This window comes from Balaenoptera borealis (assembly GCF_965194805.1).
Source record: "Balaenoptera borealis genome assembly, chromosome: X".
NCBI classification, from domain to species: Eukaryota; Metazoa; Chordata; class Mammalia; order Artiodactyla; family Balaenopteridae; genus Balaenoptera; species Balaenoptera borealis.
The window spans coordinates 104,071,955-104,090,485 of NC_138881.1; the positions used below are offsets into that span (position 1 = coordinate 104,071,955).

General features: G+C 39.1%; 1 protein-coding gene across 3 annotated transcripts in view; it reads right to left on the reverse strand.

The window, feature by feature from the left end:
- Positions 1 to 605: 605 nt before the first annotated feature.
- Positions 606 to 18,531, reverse strand: part of TENM1 (teneurin transmembrane protein 1) — a 777,022-nt gene continuing 759,096 nt past the window's right edge. For all 3 annotated transcript variants that reach the window (XM_082376913.1, XM_082376912.1, XM_082376911.1), the window contains 5 exons: positions 17,300 to 17,596; positions 10,489 to 10,876; positions 8,420 to 9,640; positions 7,686 to 7,828; positions 606 to 5,947 (listed from right to left, as the gene is read on the reverse strand). In XM_082376913.1, the coding sequence (XP_082233039.1) occupies positions 5,189 to 5,947; positions 7,686 to 7,828; positions 8,420 to 9,640; positions 10,489 to 10,876; positions 17,300 to 17,596 (2,808 nt within the window). In that variant the 3' untranslated portion in view covers positions 606 to 5,188. The remainder of the gene's footprint in view (positions 5,948 to 7,685; positions 7,829 to 8,419; positions 9,641 to 10,488; positions 10,877 to 17,299; positions 17,597 to 18,531) is intronic.

Sequence of the window (18,531 nt, forward strand, 5' to 3'; positions counted from 1 at the left end):
AAGCAAGTTTCAGTAACAGGCTGTTTGGACTATACGTACCCCATTACTATCAAGATGAATTTTGGAAGATCTGTTGGCCAGCCTTCCCAGTGTCACTCGTAAATGTCTTTTTGTGAAAAATAAGTGCCAAGGGCCATTGTAACTGCCCAGGACTTCGGGCCTCAGAAGAGTTGTTGTTTTTTAGTCTTTCCTGATTGCCTCCCCTGCCCCATTCATTCGTTGCCAATGCGTTGGGTTGCCTTGCTCTCCTAGCTCCCTCTCACCCCTGTTTTTCAATTCTTAATTTTCTTTCTATTGCTGAGAAAGGCATCAGCAGGAGAGAGAACCTTTATGAGGCCTAGCCTAGAGGCATTTAAACTTGAAACAGCTACTCTTTTTTTATTTTATTTTTATTAAATGGTCATTTGTGTCAGAGATCCTATATGTATGAAAAATAAAAGTGAAGAGGCGTCTGCTTAGGATTAGTGCCTTTTTGACTTCTGCACCTATATTTTCAAGGTGATGTGGTTTTATTGCTTCCTGTTAGGGGAGCCACTTTTCAAATCTCAGGTGACCAGACTGACTTGAGAATGCAGTTTGGCGCATGAATAAAATGGGACACAGTGTTCATTTGCAATTTTATTTTTTAAAAATGAAATATTCAAAGTACTTTTTTCTTTCAAATATCGACACATAATGTTTAACTTTAAATATTTACAGCATGTTGTTGTGATGCTCTTGTAGAAAAATGCATGCTTCTGGCCTGAAAGCCAGAGCAAAATGCAAAAGACCATTTAACTGCAGCCAGAGAACATGAACCTGTACAGTATCCAGTCACTTTTCAGCACAGGATTGAGAGCAGGAATACAAAACTGGAACCTATTGTTTCCTAGCAACATGGCTCAGGCCATTATAACACAATTTCCTGTATGATTAGAACCTCTAACTGTTGTTATATAGAAACTGAAAATCTTGGCATACACTGTAAACATCTTTACTTCTCATGAGAAAGTAAGCAGCTAAAAAGAATATTTTTCTGACGTAAAGGCTATACTTCTCTTTTTCACCTTCTTTCTTACTGATGCTTTTGCCAGAAGAATAGTAAAGATTTAGACATTGTCATGAATCATACAAGTAAAATATTTTCAAGGACACAATCTGATATACTAACATTTATTTAAGAGGTTAAAGTCCACCACTAAATCTAAGGAAAGATTTTTTAACTGCCAAACACGTTTCCTTTGACAAATAATGTAAGATGACAACTGCCAAGACAAAATCCACAGCAAGTTTAACTCTAACTATTTTCAGTTACTGTTTAGGAAGTAATTTCTTCTTACACACAGTAGTATATTTGGTCCTGAATAGCTTTCACGTGAAGGACACACTGAAACAGTCACTATTTTGTGGTTGAATTCTTTTTTGTTGTTGTTTGTTATTTTCTGTTTTTTTTCTTTGTTTTGTTTTTTTGTCTTTGTTTTTTTTGTTTTTGTTTTTTTGCAGAATAAAGAACCTTACAGAAGGCTGTGGAAGAGCAGTCTGAGATCTGAAGTACTAGTCAGGTCAGCTATGTGTATGTGAGTTCCTCTAAGAACACAAGAACGTTGCATCCAATCTGTAGCCTTCTGTTTTTCCACAAGCTATAATACACTCCAGTCTCTCCAAAAGTTCCTTTCAATACTTGATTACTGTACTTTTGCTTCCATTACCACTGAACTCCATTACAGTTGCCCTTACAGGAATATATCTTTATAAATGCAAAAACTTTGCCCTGACTCTCTTAGGTGCTATTACAGTAGGGCCTGGTCTGGTTAAAAAATTTTTTTAAAAAAGGAAAGAGAGGAAAAAAAGTAGAAACAACATGATAGGATGCTTGAAACTGTGTCAACAGTAATGAAAAAGAACAATCTTACAAAAATTAGAATTAATTGTATACCTCTCTACATAGCATGTGAATTCCAAATTATACATCGTTAAGTTTTCATACATTTGGCTATGTTGTATATATTATGTTATATATATAGTCTATATATTATAGAGCTTCTAGATAAATTGACAGTAAAGGACACGCTTATTTTATACATTTTTTTGTTGGGTTAAAAATAAAACATATGCCTATTTATATGGCGAGTGTTTTACTAAAAATTAGTATGAATTGGGCTCTATTTCCGTTTCCTTCAGGAATCATGCTTCTAATCAGTAATGATTAGAATGACAACTAAAAATAAATATATTTAAATGTCTGTTCAACTGTGAACTTTTCAGCTCATTTGGATCTCTAGACTGTAGTGCAAGAGTCAAAACAAAATAAAACAAAAAAAGCACAAATAAAATGGGCCTAACTAGGAAAAAGAAACAACCACGGAGTATTCCCTGCCTCCAGCCCAGAATATTCTTCATAGGAGAGCCCGACTGCTGTGCTCTCACTTGAACTTCCTTGAATGGTGTGTGGCTGTGTAGTGTCCGCCACCTGTCTTCTGGGTATGAGAAATTCATATATTTCTCTTTAAAATGCTTTTACTTTCATCAAGAAATACAAATGAATTGTTCTTTCATTAATTTAAACTTCAGAACTACAAGTCAATAAAGGCATTCTTTGTATTCACATGAAGAGGAAGTGATGTACTCAATATGTCCATGTTCTTATTAAGAAATGCCAAAATGTTTCTCTTAGATTTACTACTCATTAGTGCTAACCTTTTGGGGTTTTTTCTCTTTCCTCCTAAAAAACTTTGGAAGTGGTAAAGAGAACAGTAATAGTTCAAGGCAGTATTAAAACCACAGCTCTAAGTGATAAAAAGTGCATTTTCTGAATATAATACAAATATAACTTTAAAAAACTAAAGGCACAAATTAAATAAATATGTATTTCAAACTAGAAATGCACAGTTCATGGTAATTACTATTAAGTAAAAGCTTCAAATACTTGTTTCTAATGGATATTTAAAGCAGTTTGAAAATGATACATCATCAGTGAATTGCAAAAAAGTATAATCGCTTAAAGTATAAGCAAAATAGACTCTAATATTGACATCTTGGATTAGTGATAAAATACATCATCACATTTATGAATGCACTCTTTATATACAGTTCATAAGTTATTTTTCCATTGATTTAAAAGAACATCAGAGGTTCTAGGAACTTAAGGTCCATTTTTAGGCTGGTGTGGAGGTATTCAAATTTTCAACAAGTTTGTTAGTAATTTTAGATCCTGTCCTGAATAAATACTATACCATTAACACAGGCCTGATTCAGGGGAAAAAACCCCAATATGAGTTCATCATGAATTCTTTCTCTCTCTTGGAATACATGTGTAATCCCAACCTGAAGGTTTTGAAAATGAAATGTTTGGATACACCCTCCCCTACTGTCATCGGGTCCTTGCCTTTCTCTCACTCTACTTTGTGTAGTTAGGAGCCAGACTCTTTAAAAACCTTAATGTGAGCCTGGATTCTGACTTTGCATATTTTCAAAAAAGACTGTCATCACAAAGCAAGGCAATGACCCCACACTGCATTCAGGTAGCGGCTGGAAAGAATCCAAACTGCAACATTCCATCATAAATTCTCCTTCAGACATAGTGAGTGTCCAGAGCTGGTGACGAAAGTGCTGAAGCTGGCTCAGGAGAATTTTCCACAGGCCACATTGTGCTGTCCTGTATTTTCATTTGTGGTAACTTAACAATTGCACAGCAGTTTACAAACTGTCTCTTTGTCACTGGGCACAAAACTCCCAGCTCACCAAGGGGCTTCTTTTACGACAGGATTCATACAGATTGAGAAACTGCAGCTGATGTTAACACTAATCCTGATCTTTTTCTGCATTTTAAATGATCGTAGAACAAAATAACCCTTCCTGGAAAATAGCTATTTTCCTAGGCAGGAGAGATGATTTAATCAAAAATAAATGGGCAAAGACAGAGAACTAAAATAACTAACCATATAAATTATCTTAGTAAAAAATAGTCTGCCTCTCTATAATTAGTTGAAATGTTTTAGGTTGGAAAGGGCTCACTTAATTAAATTTCCTGACTATGGCTGGGAGATGTTCAATACAGAATTGCACATTTGAAAGATAAATCTAAGTGGGGTGAAACAATGTGGCAGCAACTTCCCGTGATGTTTAGTTTGGTCTTCCCCTTGGTACTTTCCTTTCACCTTAGTACTATGTCTATTTTTTTTTTTAAAGGTTTTGGCTCTTATGAATTTCTGCAGTAGTAGTGAGTGTAATGTGTCGGCATCCCAGGCACGTATGCCTGTGAAAGCCTATTTTTTTTTTTTGTACCAGAATCACACTTTGTAGTAAATTACCTTTCATGTGCACGAAACCATTGGATTAGTGTATAAATACTGAATCACGAATGTGAAACTATGACCAAAACACACCCTATATATAAATGAGAAATTCCTACCCAGGTTAATAAAAGCTATGTTTTCATGACACCAATACAGCTGGACAATTGTGTACAAAATGTAGTCAAAACAAGTTGGGTGGGAGGAGTTACATTGGCCAGCTGCCTTGGTATCATGTACACACGAGCAAATAGTGGCAATCGGATTTGGTGACCACACCCACAGGGAAGCGTGGTAGACAGAACCCAGCCACCACACGCCAAAACACAGCACAACAACATGGCATCTATTTCAACAAGCAAGGAGGAATCATCAGGGACGAAGGGCAAATGGGTCCTGACTCTAGGAGATGGTGGCCGAGGACATTTTACACTTCTTTCAAAGTTTCCTATAACAGATCTGGAACATGTGAAAGAGCTGGCAGTCTTTCGAAATGCAAGGTTCAGATATGATTGCACCACCTTTCAAATGGCCCGCAAGTTCTGCCAAAAGCTGAATATGAAACCACGTGTCACAATAGACATGGAGAACCTCAGGTTCTTTCTTTATATTTGAACATCTGCATGGCTCCACAAATTGAAAGCGGTGCTTGCTGAAAATTTTTTTTTAGTTGTTTGAGTTCTACTTGTGTTATTTTGAATACTGCCACACAAGAACTAAAAATCTCTGTCATTTCTTAAAGAGTTTAAACAAACAATATTAAAATACCATCTTCCGTCACATTGAAAGGCAGTTGGATATGTTTTTCCTCCATATTTATATATACAGAGTTCTGATCTAGAAAACCAATACAATAAACCATTTTATGTTTTAAAAACAGGCAGTCTTTGGTGACGCAAAGGCAGAGATTTTTTTTGTTACCTCCTGCCTATTTCGCTCTGTCTCATAAAGTGAATATTGTTGGCACTGTCAGAAAGTTCTAAATACTGCTCAACAGACAAAACAAAATACCCATCATAGCTTTGTACTCTCCCAGTGCTCAGCAGCTGCTGCTTTTCCCCCTCTGTCCATGCCCGGATACCCTCTTCCCCTTCTTGCAGCCTTCTTTGTTCCTTAGTCCAGGCCTGGGCCACAGCACGCTGTCTGGCGATCTCCAACACGTGATTCTTTTCCTCTTCGACAGTTGTCCCATACCGGATGTTGAAGCACAGAGCCCCGTGCTGGAGCTGGATATCTGCAAACCGTCTAGTCCTCCCATTCAACACCGAAGTCATCTGGGACACAGTGACATTGACACCATTCTCCAGAATGCGCCTGCCCCCAGTGTTACCGATGAGCACCAGGTCTTCCTCCAGAGACCCAAGCTTAATGAAATAGTGCGTGTCCCTCCCCTCTATGGTAAAATGTAGGTTTTCCAGGTAATGAGCATTATTGAGAATGGCAGCCAGCCGCCTGCTATCTTCATTGGCTACTCCTATAATATCGGCTGTTACTATGCCATCCTTGATGGCGAATTTTATACCTTTGCCGAAAACAGAAGGAACAGCAGCAAACCTTGGTTGCTTCCCTCCTTCAAGGCACCGTCCGTCATTATATCTGGGAGTCATAGGAAGTTGGTCCAAGGAAATGAAATTCCTGAGCTGTTTCCGGAGCTCACACTGGATACCCAGGATGGTCTAGGAAAGAAGAAAGGCACAGAGCAAAGGCAGCAGACGATTAGACACCTAGCATATGCTTGGTGATTGTAGAAAGCAAAGGCTTGCCAGGTTGCTTCCTTCTCTCTTTAACTTGCTGGTTTGTGATTTAAAAACAAGCCAAATTTGGAATCTCTTCACTAGAGCTTTGGAAAAGACTAACAGGTGACTTGATCACCTGGCATATATTTCTTGATATCTTGGTGAGTTGAGTTAAGCATAAGCAAATACGTTCAAACTTGACACCATAGAATCGCAGAGCTAAAAGGCACTTAAGTGGGTCTAGTTCCCCCCAAACAAAGACATTTTATTTTTACCCATTCAACGGACACTGACTAGCTGTTTCTTATTGGATGTAGAGTAATACATTAGCCACAGTGAGGTATAAGAGACGGTATAAGGCATGATTCTTGCTTTCAAGTAGCTTATGACCTTATAAATCACAAGGGCAAATCAGCAAGTCCATGGATCTTTTTATGTGGATTAAAAAAAAAAACCTTTTTACTATGGCAGATTTCAAACATACTAAGAAATAAAGAGAAGAGAATAATGAACCTCCAAGTATCCATTACAAAGCATCAGAAATTTTCAACATTTTGTTAAACTTTTTTCAGGACGTTTAATTACAAAAAGCATTTACATGTTATATGTATTTACAAAAAGGGATAAGCCTATAGTACTTATTTAGAATTTCCTTTCCGTTATAATTTTTATACTTGAATTTCAAGCCCTCTCACCCAAGTTTCAGTTTTATTTTGTTAAAGCCATTTTTTTTTTTTTTTTGGCAAACACAGATATTCCTCTTTCTTTCAACTGAAAGATAAAGTTCTTTCTTGTTTTCATTTGTACCTCATTAAGTGATGGAATTATCTGCTGAACCTTGAATGTTTTGGTATTCCTATTTTTCCAGAGACTTTCTCTCTGTAATATTTATTATTTTGCTTCATTACTCTTGTATACTTTTTCTTTATCAGAATAATTTTTTTTTTTTTTTGGCTGCATCATGAGGCATGCAAGATCCTAGTTCCCCAACCAGGGATTGAACCTGTGCCCCGTGCAATGGAAGCTCGGAGTCTTAACCACCGGACCGCCAGGGAAGTCCCATTTATCAGAATAATTTAATTTGTTATTCCCATGCTCTTAATGCACTATGCCCTGAATTATTTTGCAGTTGGAGATCTGATGCTTTAGGTCTCTTAGTGAACAATTTTCTCTATATAGAATCCATAATTGCCCTTTTTTTTTAAAAGATTTTTTTTGATGTGGACCATTTTTAAAGTCTTTATTGAATTTGTTACAATACTGCTTCTGTTTTATGTTTTGGTTTTTTGACCGTGAAGCATGTGGGATCTTAGCTCCCCCACCAGGGATTGAACCCACACCCCCTGCATTGGAAGGCAAAGTCTTAATCACTGGACCACTAGGGAAGTCCCCCTCCATAATTGCCCTTGGTAGCCCATTTTAGAATTGTTATTTAAAGTTCAGTTCCACTTTCTTCTTCTGCAGCAGTCATCAAGTCACACGTTAGTCTTTTCTTTTCCCAAAGCTCCAATTCCCTGATCCTTTCCTCATGGAAGCTTTTTCCTACCTCCTCATTAATCATGGGCATTTAAGTGAATATTCAAGAAGATTCAAACATAAGTAAGCAAATATATGTTTCATGATGTTGGATGCTCTTCTGTTTTTTCAGCGAAATAGAGATGGTAAAACATATACTAACCTTTCCAGGATCCCACTCTTGAGTTTTTGTCTGAAGCTGTAGAAGCTCATAAGTTAATTCCAAATTTTCCAATTCTGGTTTGGGAAATCCAGGTAGTACATTGTGTAGTTGGAAACCAAATAGCTCCAACCAACTTCCAATGTCTGTGAGACACAAATTTAAAAGAAAAAAAGATTTTAAAGCCCATACTTTACAACTTTTGTGGAAAGCTTGAAAGATGCCTCTCCTGCCTTCGATAGGTTTAGCCAATGGTAAGTTAGGGATAAACTCCCCTTTATGTCACCCACTCCAAAACATATGATCCTTTCCCCAGGGAAACCTTTTGATTCATGGATAATCACAGAGATCGGCTCAGTTTACTGTGTGGAAATTCTCAATGTGGTAGTGGTAATAAGGCCACACAGACTGTGATATTAGATTTATATCTAATTGATATTGATGCAACAGAATCCTGATTTTTCTTCTATGAAATTATTTGTAGAAACTTTTAAGAGTGAAAACTACAAAAAGAAAGCTTAAAAGGAAAGAGAAAATGTACTGGGATGCAAAAGCATCATGTTTTATGTTAACATACACAGTTCTGCTCACTCTAGAAGACTAAGGAAGAGAGTGACTGCACAATAACTTGTGGGCTAGCTGGCAGGAAGAGGAAGCATATTTACAAAGGCATTGAGATTATGTGATAAACGAGTTTTCTCTTTACCTTAGCATAAAGTGTTACACCGTTTAAATACCTGTGGTATACTTTGCAACATCTTGAATTTTGCCAACTGGATAGTTATTTTCAAAAGAGTAGAGGTTGAATGGTTTAGGAAGGAGGTTCAACTGTTTCCATATGTGATGATTAGGCGTCGTCCATCTACCAGCAACAACATCATAGTCTCTTTGCCCCAGGTGCACTAATTTAGTAAGGAAATCATAGAGTCCTCCATGAAAACCAATGATGACCTGAAAGTCAGGGTAAGTGTCATGATAGATATCTCCATAAGGCGTGTACAGTATCTCTTTTATCACCTGACCTCGACTGCTGAACACGGCTAGCGGGGTTCCTGTATTATCACAGGCTACGTAATATTCTTCACCACTGCTTAGCTCCATGGCAATAAGGTGACCTTGGAGATCATAATACAGGGATGTAATCTCTGAGCTCGTGTGGTTGTACAAATGAGTAACTCTTATGGGGTTGGCAAGGTCTGCATAAAAGAACTGGAGGTGCTGTCCTAGGCTGGACTTACTGGCGACACGTCGCCCAAGCCCATCGTAGTAATACTGCACAGTCCAGCCAGAAGCCTTATTGTAGGCTTTCTGCAGCAGACCATTAGAATTATATTCGAATATGTCATTTCCCCTCTGCCTCAGAAAGCCATCTTCATCCATTTTATACTGAATTTCTCCTAGTCTGGTGATGCGATCTCGGAGGTCATATCGGAGAGGAGTAAGACGAGCACTATTCCCGTGGCTTAAGAGGTTGATGTTGCCATTCAGATCATAACTATAACGCCACTGGGTTTTATCATTTACAGAAACAGTTTGAAGTTGCCCATCAGCATCGTATTCATAGAAATATCTTGTTATATTGGCATCTACTCCTACTCTGATATCACATATTACCATTCGGCCCATATTATCGTATTGAATAGTCATCCAGTAGGCAATTGCCTTTAGGATTTCATACTGGACTTCAATGACTTGTCCATTGGCGCTGAAGATCTTGGTGTGCTTCATCACTGTAGTAGTTATGACCTGATTTAAATCGTAATTAATTACACTGAATTTTCCAAACTGCTCTGTTCTACCAGAGACATCGACATATCGGTACAGATCTATGGGCAAAGGGGTTTCATTTATCACAGCTTGCATGCTGGTCACGCGGAAGTTGTTGTAGCTGTAGTCAAACCGAGCATTCACAAGGCCTTCTTCACTGAATCTGAAAATCTGGCGCCCAATAAGAGGTCCTGAAGGGATCAAAATAAAAATAATGAGAACAAAGCTAGGCGCTCAATATTGAACAATCAGAAAATTCTAGTGTTCTTTTCTTTAGTATGGATGCTTTTACATTCAAAATAAAATATTAGAGATTGACCTCTGGTATCTAATGCCTGGGCATCTCATCTCATAGATATATATATTCTCGTAGTTGTGGTCACCAAATATGAAAAAAATTTAAATACTGTATATTATAGTTATAGACTAATTTAACTATAGGAACTTTAGAAGTAATAACCCATCCAGTAGTTGAGGTGATGAAACTGATATTATAAACATGCTTTTTTAAAAATAATTACTGACAAAAATACTTTCAGTTTATTTAACCTGTGCTACAAAGTCAGAGGGTCAGGTTTTGACCAATTCCAGCATTCAAGTAACTGGATTTGGGCATTTTATAAACCGAAAGGATGAAATATAATCAAAAGTTGTGACTTTTAAAGACATGTTGCCATCAACTGAGGCTTATAGAGGTTACATAGGGCTTGAGTTAGTTTCAGTGAGACTCATATCTTGCAGCTGCATCTTTGGGAAGATTTGGTGGTGAGTAGGGACCGGTACACAGTTAGACTAGGTACCTAGAACTCAACTTTCTTGAGAGCTGAGACATAGAAAGAGAAATGTACTGTATGTTTTTAAGGAATCAGCTTTCATGTCACTTATGTTTTTCATTTTCAATGGAAGATAATTTGATAATGCAAGTGAAATTTGGTTGAATTGAATGTCTATAGGTTAATGCTTATATCTCAGACTGTGGCCAGCAAAAATTTCATAAGACTGATGTGGTTGTATACATCACCACCCTTTCACAACAAACCTGTTTGCCTGTATCTGATTGTGCAAATGAAGCCATCGTGCATCAGGTGTATTGTCTTAATCACTCCAGAAGACTCTTCATATGTTAATGTGACCTGGGTGGTATCATAGAGAATCTCAGACAGCCTTGCTTGCTTGGTGTACTTGTATAAAACTCTGCGCCCTGTCCCCAGCTGCAGGGTCTGTAGTAGTCGGCCATCTCGACTATAGTCTTGAATAAAAGAAGTGCTACTGTCTGGTGGGGAGTAGATGTTCCGGTAGTAGCCCACTGAAAGCATGGTTTGTAAACTGTGGCGCACCATACTAGGCATGGTGACTGAGAGCAGACAATCCGATTGGTCATACTCAAAGATATAACGCCGCTGGCTATGTAAGAGAAGCATCACAGACTGAAACGAGACAAAGGCACGACAGCATAATAGTACCATTGGAGTTCAGGAGATTAAAGAAAATACACATTCATCCCTTCAACACAAATTTATGGAGCACTTACTGTGTGCCAGGCACTGTGGTGGACCCTAGTGGATACAGTAGTGGGCAATAATGTGTCTATCCCAAACTTACAGTTTAATGGAAGAGAAAGACAAATAACCAGACAATTATAATATAGTGTGAAATGTGTTATGACAGAGGAAGTACAGGGCGCTTATGGGAAGCGGAAGAAGAGCAGCTAACTCAGACTTAAGAGGTCAAGAAAGGCGTCCTGGAGACTGGGACATCTGAGTTGAGACCTAAAGGGTGACTAGGGGTTGGCCAGATGAAGGCAGGGAGGTGGGTGGAGCAGGATGGGGAGAGTATTCCTGACACAGGGCATAGCATTGTGAGGGTCAGGATAAGAAAGAGAACATGGCTTTTTCAGGGAATGAGAGGAATTTTGTGTGGCCAGAGTATGGGTGTGTTGGAAGGGGTGGGTGAATGGCAAGAGATGAGGCCAGGCAGGTAGGCTGGATCTAGATCACACTGGGCTTTCTAAGCCACGCTAAGGAGTTTGGACTTTAACCTGCTGGCAACAAGGAAAACACTGAAAACACTGAAAGCAAATCGAAGGCAATCCAGTAGGTATTCCAGAAAGGTTACTATTGCTTCAATGTGGAGGTGGATTGGAGGGAGGTAAATGGGGGGCAGGGCATGCCACATATTAAGTATTAGTCACCAAAAAATACTTATTGGGGCTTCCCTGGTGGCACAGTGGTTGAGAATCTGCCTGCCAATGAAGGGGATACGGGTTCGAGCCCTGGTTTGGGAAGATCCCACATGCCGCGGAGCAACTAGGCCCGTGAGCCACAACTACTGAGCCTGCGCGTCTGGAGCCTGTGCTCCGCAACAAGAGAGGCCGCGATAGTGAGAGGCCCGCGCACCGCGATGAAGAGTGGCCCCCGCTTGCCACAACTGGAGAAAGCCCTCGCGCAGAAACGAAGACCCAACACAACCAAGAATAAATAAATAAATAAAAATTAAAAAAAAAAATACTTATTGACTTTATAGAGTAGATGTCTTTCTGAAAAGTTGTATATAAACTATTACTATTACAGTAGTCCCCTCCTTATCTGCAGTTTTGCTTTCTGAGTTACCCACAGTCAACTGCTGTCTGAAAATATTAAATGGAAAGTTCCAGAAATAAACAATTCATAAGTTTTAAATTGCACGCTGTTCTGAGTAGCGTGATGAAATCTCACGCTGTCCTTCCCAGGATGTGGATCGTCCCTTTGTTCAGTGTATCCACGCTGTATATGCTACCCGCCCGATAGTACAGGAAATATCAGTATATATAGGGGTCCATACTATCCACAGTTTCAGGCATCCACTGGGGGCCTCGGAACGTATCCCCTGCAGGTAAGGGGGGACTACTGTATTGCTCTGCAATTCACGTTTTAAACTATATTAGGGAAACATGCCATTAAAAGTGAAGAATTCTCTGGTTATGCAAGCCTTCTCCCCCAAACTGATCTGTATTTCAGAAACAGGTATTTGTTGAGGTATAACGCCTTACACGTTATGCGTGTTTCATTGATATTGGTTTATCTTATTTTAATTTTAAATACAGACATTAAAAGAACACTATTTTAGGGAGAACTCAAACCCTATTTCTAATTGAAAAGCATTTAAATCTCATCTTTTAATAAAAATAAAAATTGTTCACCCCTGGAAATTCTGATATATCCCCCTAAGGGAGCTTTTACCCCTCCTTTCTTGAGAATTGGCTTATCAAGCAAAAAGATTTAGTTGAGCTTTATTTTCTGAAGTTTCTGTTATGAAAAAGATACAATAGGTATCTTTTCATTTTCTAAATATAAATTACATAAATAGTTATGAATATGAATTACATAAGCATATATAATGTACGTTTAAATCTTCTAAGTATGAAATTATACTCTAGTATTGAACATGCTTCTTGAAACTGCATGTCATCCCTGCTCGTTTGAGAACTGCTATGGAATCGCATGTCAGTACTGTGAAGTCAAAGTCAGCACTTATTTGCTTGTTCGCTTATCCTTTCTTTCTTTTCCACCAAGTACTCTGCCTGGGGATACAGAGCTTTGTGGAAATCCTATCACCTCATCACCTGTGGACACTCTGCAGCTCCAGAAAATCTGCTGAACAGAAGGCTGGAGACTTGGAACTCCTGCGTGGGCACGAGGACACAAAGGGACCACCGAGTCCTTGACCAAGGCAGAACTCAACAGAACCTGGGAGGAAATTGGTGGGAAATGCCTTTGCATCACCTCTATGCTGAAAGCCAGATTTCTCAGCTACTTTCCACTCTCTGCTGTCAATTTGCCATGAACAAATGACATCTGTCACCTGTGATGTGGGCCAGGGACAATCACCATACGGCTTGCACACATTATCTAGTACCAGCCTGCCTGGGCCAGGCCTTTTCCAGTCGCTGTACCAGCCTTGCCAAACATTTATAGCACATCGCCATTGTGTTCTCTCCCTGCTCTCATCCTCTGCGCTGCAGTAAACCACTGCCTGACCCTGTTCCTGGGTGGAGCTGATGCTGCGCTGTCTCGAAAGCTCCCTGGTCTGTTTTAAAGCTTCCTGCCAATGGCAAGAATGTGGATGATGTGATTAGAAATCTCATGAATGTAACCGTTGCGTTGCCAGAATAGCACTTAGCTCTCACTTGCCTGCTTTTTCACTTTGGGTGTGCATTATTATCAGCTTGTTCAAAAACAATACTTATGAGTCCATCCAATGCCCATAGTGCAGCTATACGGTAAAAGGCCATTTCTTATTAGTTGAAACAATGGAGTGGGAGACTTTGTATTTCTTAAAAATTGATTGTGAGATCCGAAAAGACTGTGACATCATTGTAAAGGAGAAAACAAGAACAATCATGGCTGTATACTCATTTGAACACGAGTAGAAATGAGAAATGGCAGAAATTTGAAAAATTAAAGCATTTAAATGACCACCAGATGGCAGTCTGGGGCCACCTGGAAGCACAAGCCAAAGGCTGCATTCTCTCCCTCGAGGCAGCCTTTGAAAATTTCAGCCCCAAAGAGGCAATTTTGTGTAAATGTATCAGACTAAAGCATCTTATTAAATGATTATAAAATATATTTAAATGTATTTTAAAATGAAGTTCTTAAGAACGATTTTAGGAAACGGAAAGATGTAAATGTAAATTTACTGTAATACAAAATTTTAGCCCCACAAGTCTTCAAAATATAATTAACTCAGGGAAGGCTCATAAATCAAGATAGAGAATTAATGACCGCACAGAGAAAATTTAAGAAACAATAATTGATTTTTTTTAATAGAGATGAGATCATTTAAGCCACCGCAGCTATTAGCCAAATAATTATTTTTCTCCTAATGGCTACAAACCATTGTGCATGAAAATGATACGAGTAATTTTTACTTACTCTAGAGGAAGTCAAACAATTTTTACAAAATTTCTGCACATTAAGGTGAAATATCTGCTGTTTGATTTTTAATATATCATGGTATAGGGATGGCAAGCAAATTTACAGAGGTACTACCAGAAGTATTTTGCGGTATAAAAAGAGACTTATATTTTTAAAGTTTGAGAATTCTTACTTCAAAATATGCTACTAGAGCCAGCCTCTTTGTCTTGCTCTGCCCCAGACATAGCGAAAGAATGTTCCAGCGAAGGCCATGTTAAAGAGAGGACTTAGAAAGAGCACGGAGAGGCACAGAACCCTCATCACCTCACTGGGAAAGTTACATGTTAACTGGATTTTGGTAAATTGAATATTCTTTACCTTTTCCTTCTAGAATCACAATTTCAAAGTTGCTTTAATTTCCTTCCTTTTTTCCTTCCTTCCGTTCTTTCCTGTTTTAATTTACCTTCAAGTAGCAGTAAGTGCCAGCCTTTAAGTTCTTCGACTTATATAAATACTAGAATAAACACTAGAATGCACGATTTAAGTGGAAAGGAATTAACTTCTATTGAATGACTAGATGTGCTGGGTGCTTTATATTGTTATTTCATTTAATCGCTGCTTCTATTCAGTGAATTAATTATTATCACTGGTAATAATAATGTTAATAAAATCAATCTCGTGATAGATGATTTTTGGAAAGTAAAGAACCATTCCATAATTATGTGTTTTGTAGGTTCTGAGTTTTGCATAATAGCATTGCTTAAGTCAGGGGCTATCTTGTAATTAGAGAACAAATTAAATGTGAAATCAAGAAAGGGAGAAAAGTCAACTAAAAGGCACAAGCGATTTGGCTGTCTCACTGGTCAGTTAAGCGATTTGGCTGTCTCACTGGTCAGTTAACTAGTCTTTGGAAGTCACTGGGGCTTTTCTCCATACATTATTTTGTGACAATAAGGTCTTATTTCTATCTACTGCAGACACTGACAGTCTCAGGGAGTTCTCTTTGTTGTGTTTTGTTTTTAAAGAATTATTGCCAAGTAAGTTTCTGTAGCAAAACGGACGTAGGCGAAGTTTGCTTCACATCATTCTTTGCTGAAATAAGTGTGATGAAATAATCAGTTAATCCAGAAAAGGGGAACAATAAAATTGCTTCATTGGTGTCAGAGAAGAGGCTAAATAACTATATGCAGGGCTGAAATTTAAGTTTCAACAGGTTCTTTTGTCATTGTATGGACAGCCTAAAGGGAAAGTTCTACGAGACGTAGAAGCAACTGTCTACAGGCAGTTAGCTCAGTGGCCAGACTGTGGCGCTAATGAGGCTGGTGCTCTGAGTTCAAAACCGTACATACTTTTTTTTTTTTTTTTTGGCTGTGCCCCACGGCTTGTGGGACCTTAGTTCCCCCGACCGGGGATTGAACCGGGCCCTGGCAGTGAAAGTGCTGAGTCCTAACCACTGGACCACCAGGGAATTTCCTCAAAACTGTACATACTCATAAGGTGTGCCGGCTCCTTCACTAGTCACACGTAGACCTGTGGGAGGATCAGCGCAAACCTATCCTCATTCCTGGAAAAACTAATCAGCCTACATTCTGCTAGAATCAGTGGCATCTTTTTTTCATATGATGGTCATCCTTACATGCCTTGCCTCTGTGAACATACACCAAATATTTGGATTCAGTTAATTTTGTAACAAGTTTAGCACTTTGTGGACAGTAGTCATACGATTTTGCCGATCATCCTTGTTACTAAAATTCAAAAGATAAAAGATCTACTCTGTAAAATTCAGATGTTCCCAGTGTAGAGTACAGATTAGAGATTTCATCGATTTCTTCGGCAGAAAAGGACAGGGGGTGGATACAGCAAAGGACTCCCTCCTTTACCCTGGCTCCCAAGTGGAGCTCTGCTTTATCTCCTAGGCATTCCCAACTTGGCAAATCCCCCAGCGACTGACTCTGGGAAATAATACAATAGTTTTATAATAGCATACAACCGCTGGCACACTTTTTTTTTTTTTTTAAACTTTCAGGGGTATATCAGAAAGGCTTAGCATCATTTGGTGCAAATAGTGAAATTTTGCGATGTGAGCTATGAATGCCTATGACTTTCCTAAGAACTTCTAGGGGTGACTTTGCACTGACTACCCTTGAATCCTCAAGGGAAGGCATCCTCCAATTTTCCCAGAAATTAATTCAGGACTGATAAATTGAATGGATAGATTTGGGAAAAAAGAGACAGTATCTTAGGACATCAGAAATTGAGATGGCAGATAGAGATCAATTTCTCTATCTGTCTTCTGATACTGATCCGGCTAGAAATCATTTTGCTGTGGGGGGCTGATGTTTGACAGATGGATCCAGTGATGGGATTAAAATCCTTGCCCATTCCGAGCAGACAGAGGCCACGAGCTCCTATTACAGATGCTACCAGAGATTCATTGCGTACGAAGGCCTATTACCAACGAGGCCCCACTGCTACCATTTCCTCAGACCGATTACTTGGGAAAATTAGTCCTCAAATGTATACTGCTAAACCTTTACTGACTATCCTAACAAAAGTAGAAGTCCTTATCCTCTGTGTAAGAGGCTCTTTTCCAGAGCTGCAATACATTAACACGCAATTTTATAATTTTCTACCTATTTTACTTCAGTGTGAGCTTTCATAATAATAAAGATACATTTTCAGGAGCATGAACAAATATGCTCAAATGAGGAGAAATCGAAGCCATTATCCTGACTTCAGTTTGAAAGAGTACCTGGCAGAGTGTGGGGTTGGGAAAAGTTTTCAGCTGAAAAACAGCTTATCCTTACAGGTATAATTTGTTGTTGTTACTTCTATAGAGCAGAACAGCCAGAACACAGACTTTTCTCCTGCAGGTCCTCAGCAAGGCGGGTAGTCAGTGCCGCTTTCAATATTCTCATTCGGCAACTCAGAACTAGTTTATTTCCCCTACATGCTTACCTTTTCTAAGTAGGTATAGCTCCAAATTTTCCCATCGGCCCAAGTTCTTGAAATTATTTTTCCACTCTGGTCATATTCCATTTTTTCATTCCATGTCCCTCGTTGAATAAACGTCACCAATCCTGAAGGCGAATATGTGATATTCACTTCATTATATCTGCTTACGGGAGACCACAGAACAGGTCGTCCAGTCTGGTCATAAAGAATTCGAAGGGTGAATTTCCGATGGTCGTCATAGATCTTTCCTGTGCGAGTCATATGATCAAAATCTATGGAGAGCAGGTTTCTGTTATGGGCCTACAAAAAAGAGATAGGAAATACATTTGAAGCACTGCCTTAGTTCCCCTCGTCAAGTGCATTCACAATCGAAAAGCTTTTTCTGTTTCTCCAGCAATGGGGTCTCTCTTGCCTTTGAATCCGCCTGGCTTCTCCTCGGATGACACTCGTCTTTATCCTCCCAGCAGACTGTACAATCTTGGGAGGTTGGGACTATGTCTTAACTACTGGTATGCGCTAGCTCCTCAACATACGGTTATTGATTGCTTTTTCCCAACTCAAGCCTCAAGTGTGCTGATACAATTGTCAGTGATTATGTAATCTTATTTTATGTGAGTCTGATGCCTACCAAGGAACGGGATTTCCTCCCCCTCTTTTACCAATGAAGTGGCTAAAGCATAGAATGGTGAGTTATTTACATAATTAGAAATCAGAAAAAACGAATATAGAGAGCCCCCTCTAACTTATACAGAGATTCCCTTCTTTGGCCTCCTGTTCCTCTGGGCACGGAGCTTTATTACTTCACATCTATCACGGGGGAACACAGAGCAACTCAGATTGTCTCCTGGAGAAGCCCACTCAGCAATGTTTTCATGGAGGCCAGAAGGTAAATGTGACAGGTGTTGGTAGGTCCCCCAGTACTTGCAAGGGTGGCACCACTCAGTGAGGTTAGAGCATGGAGTTCAATCTGGGTACCAAGTTTAGAAACAATTAGTAGCTCGGCTTGGTTCTGGTCTTAGGCTTCCTTGACTGCATGCCAGCATCCCCTCTGTGTACCTCACAGCCCCGAAGTTGTCCTAGAGAAATCCTGCCTCTGAGGAAATTCAGCCTGGTCTACACAAGATAACCAAATAACTAAATGGCTTAGTTAAAAAGTTTTTAAATTGGCAAAAAGGCCACTTTTACTGGGTTTTCAAAGCAACTGGACAACTGACATGATCTGTTCTACTCTTCAG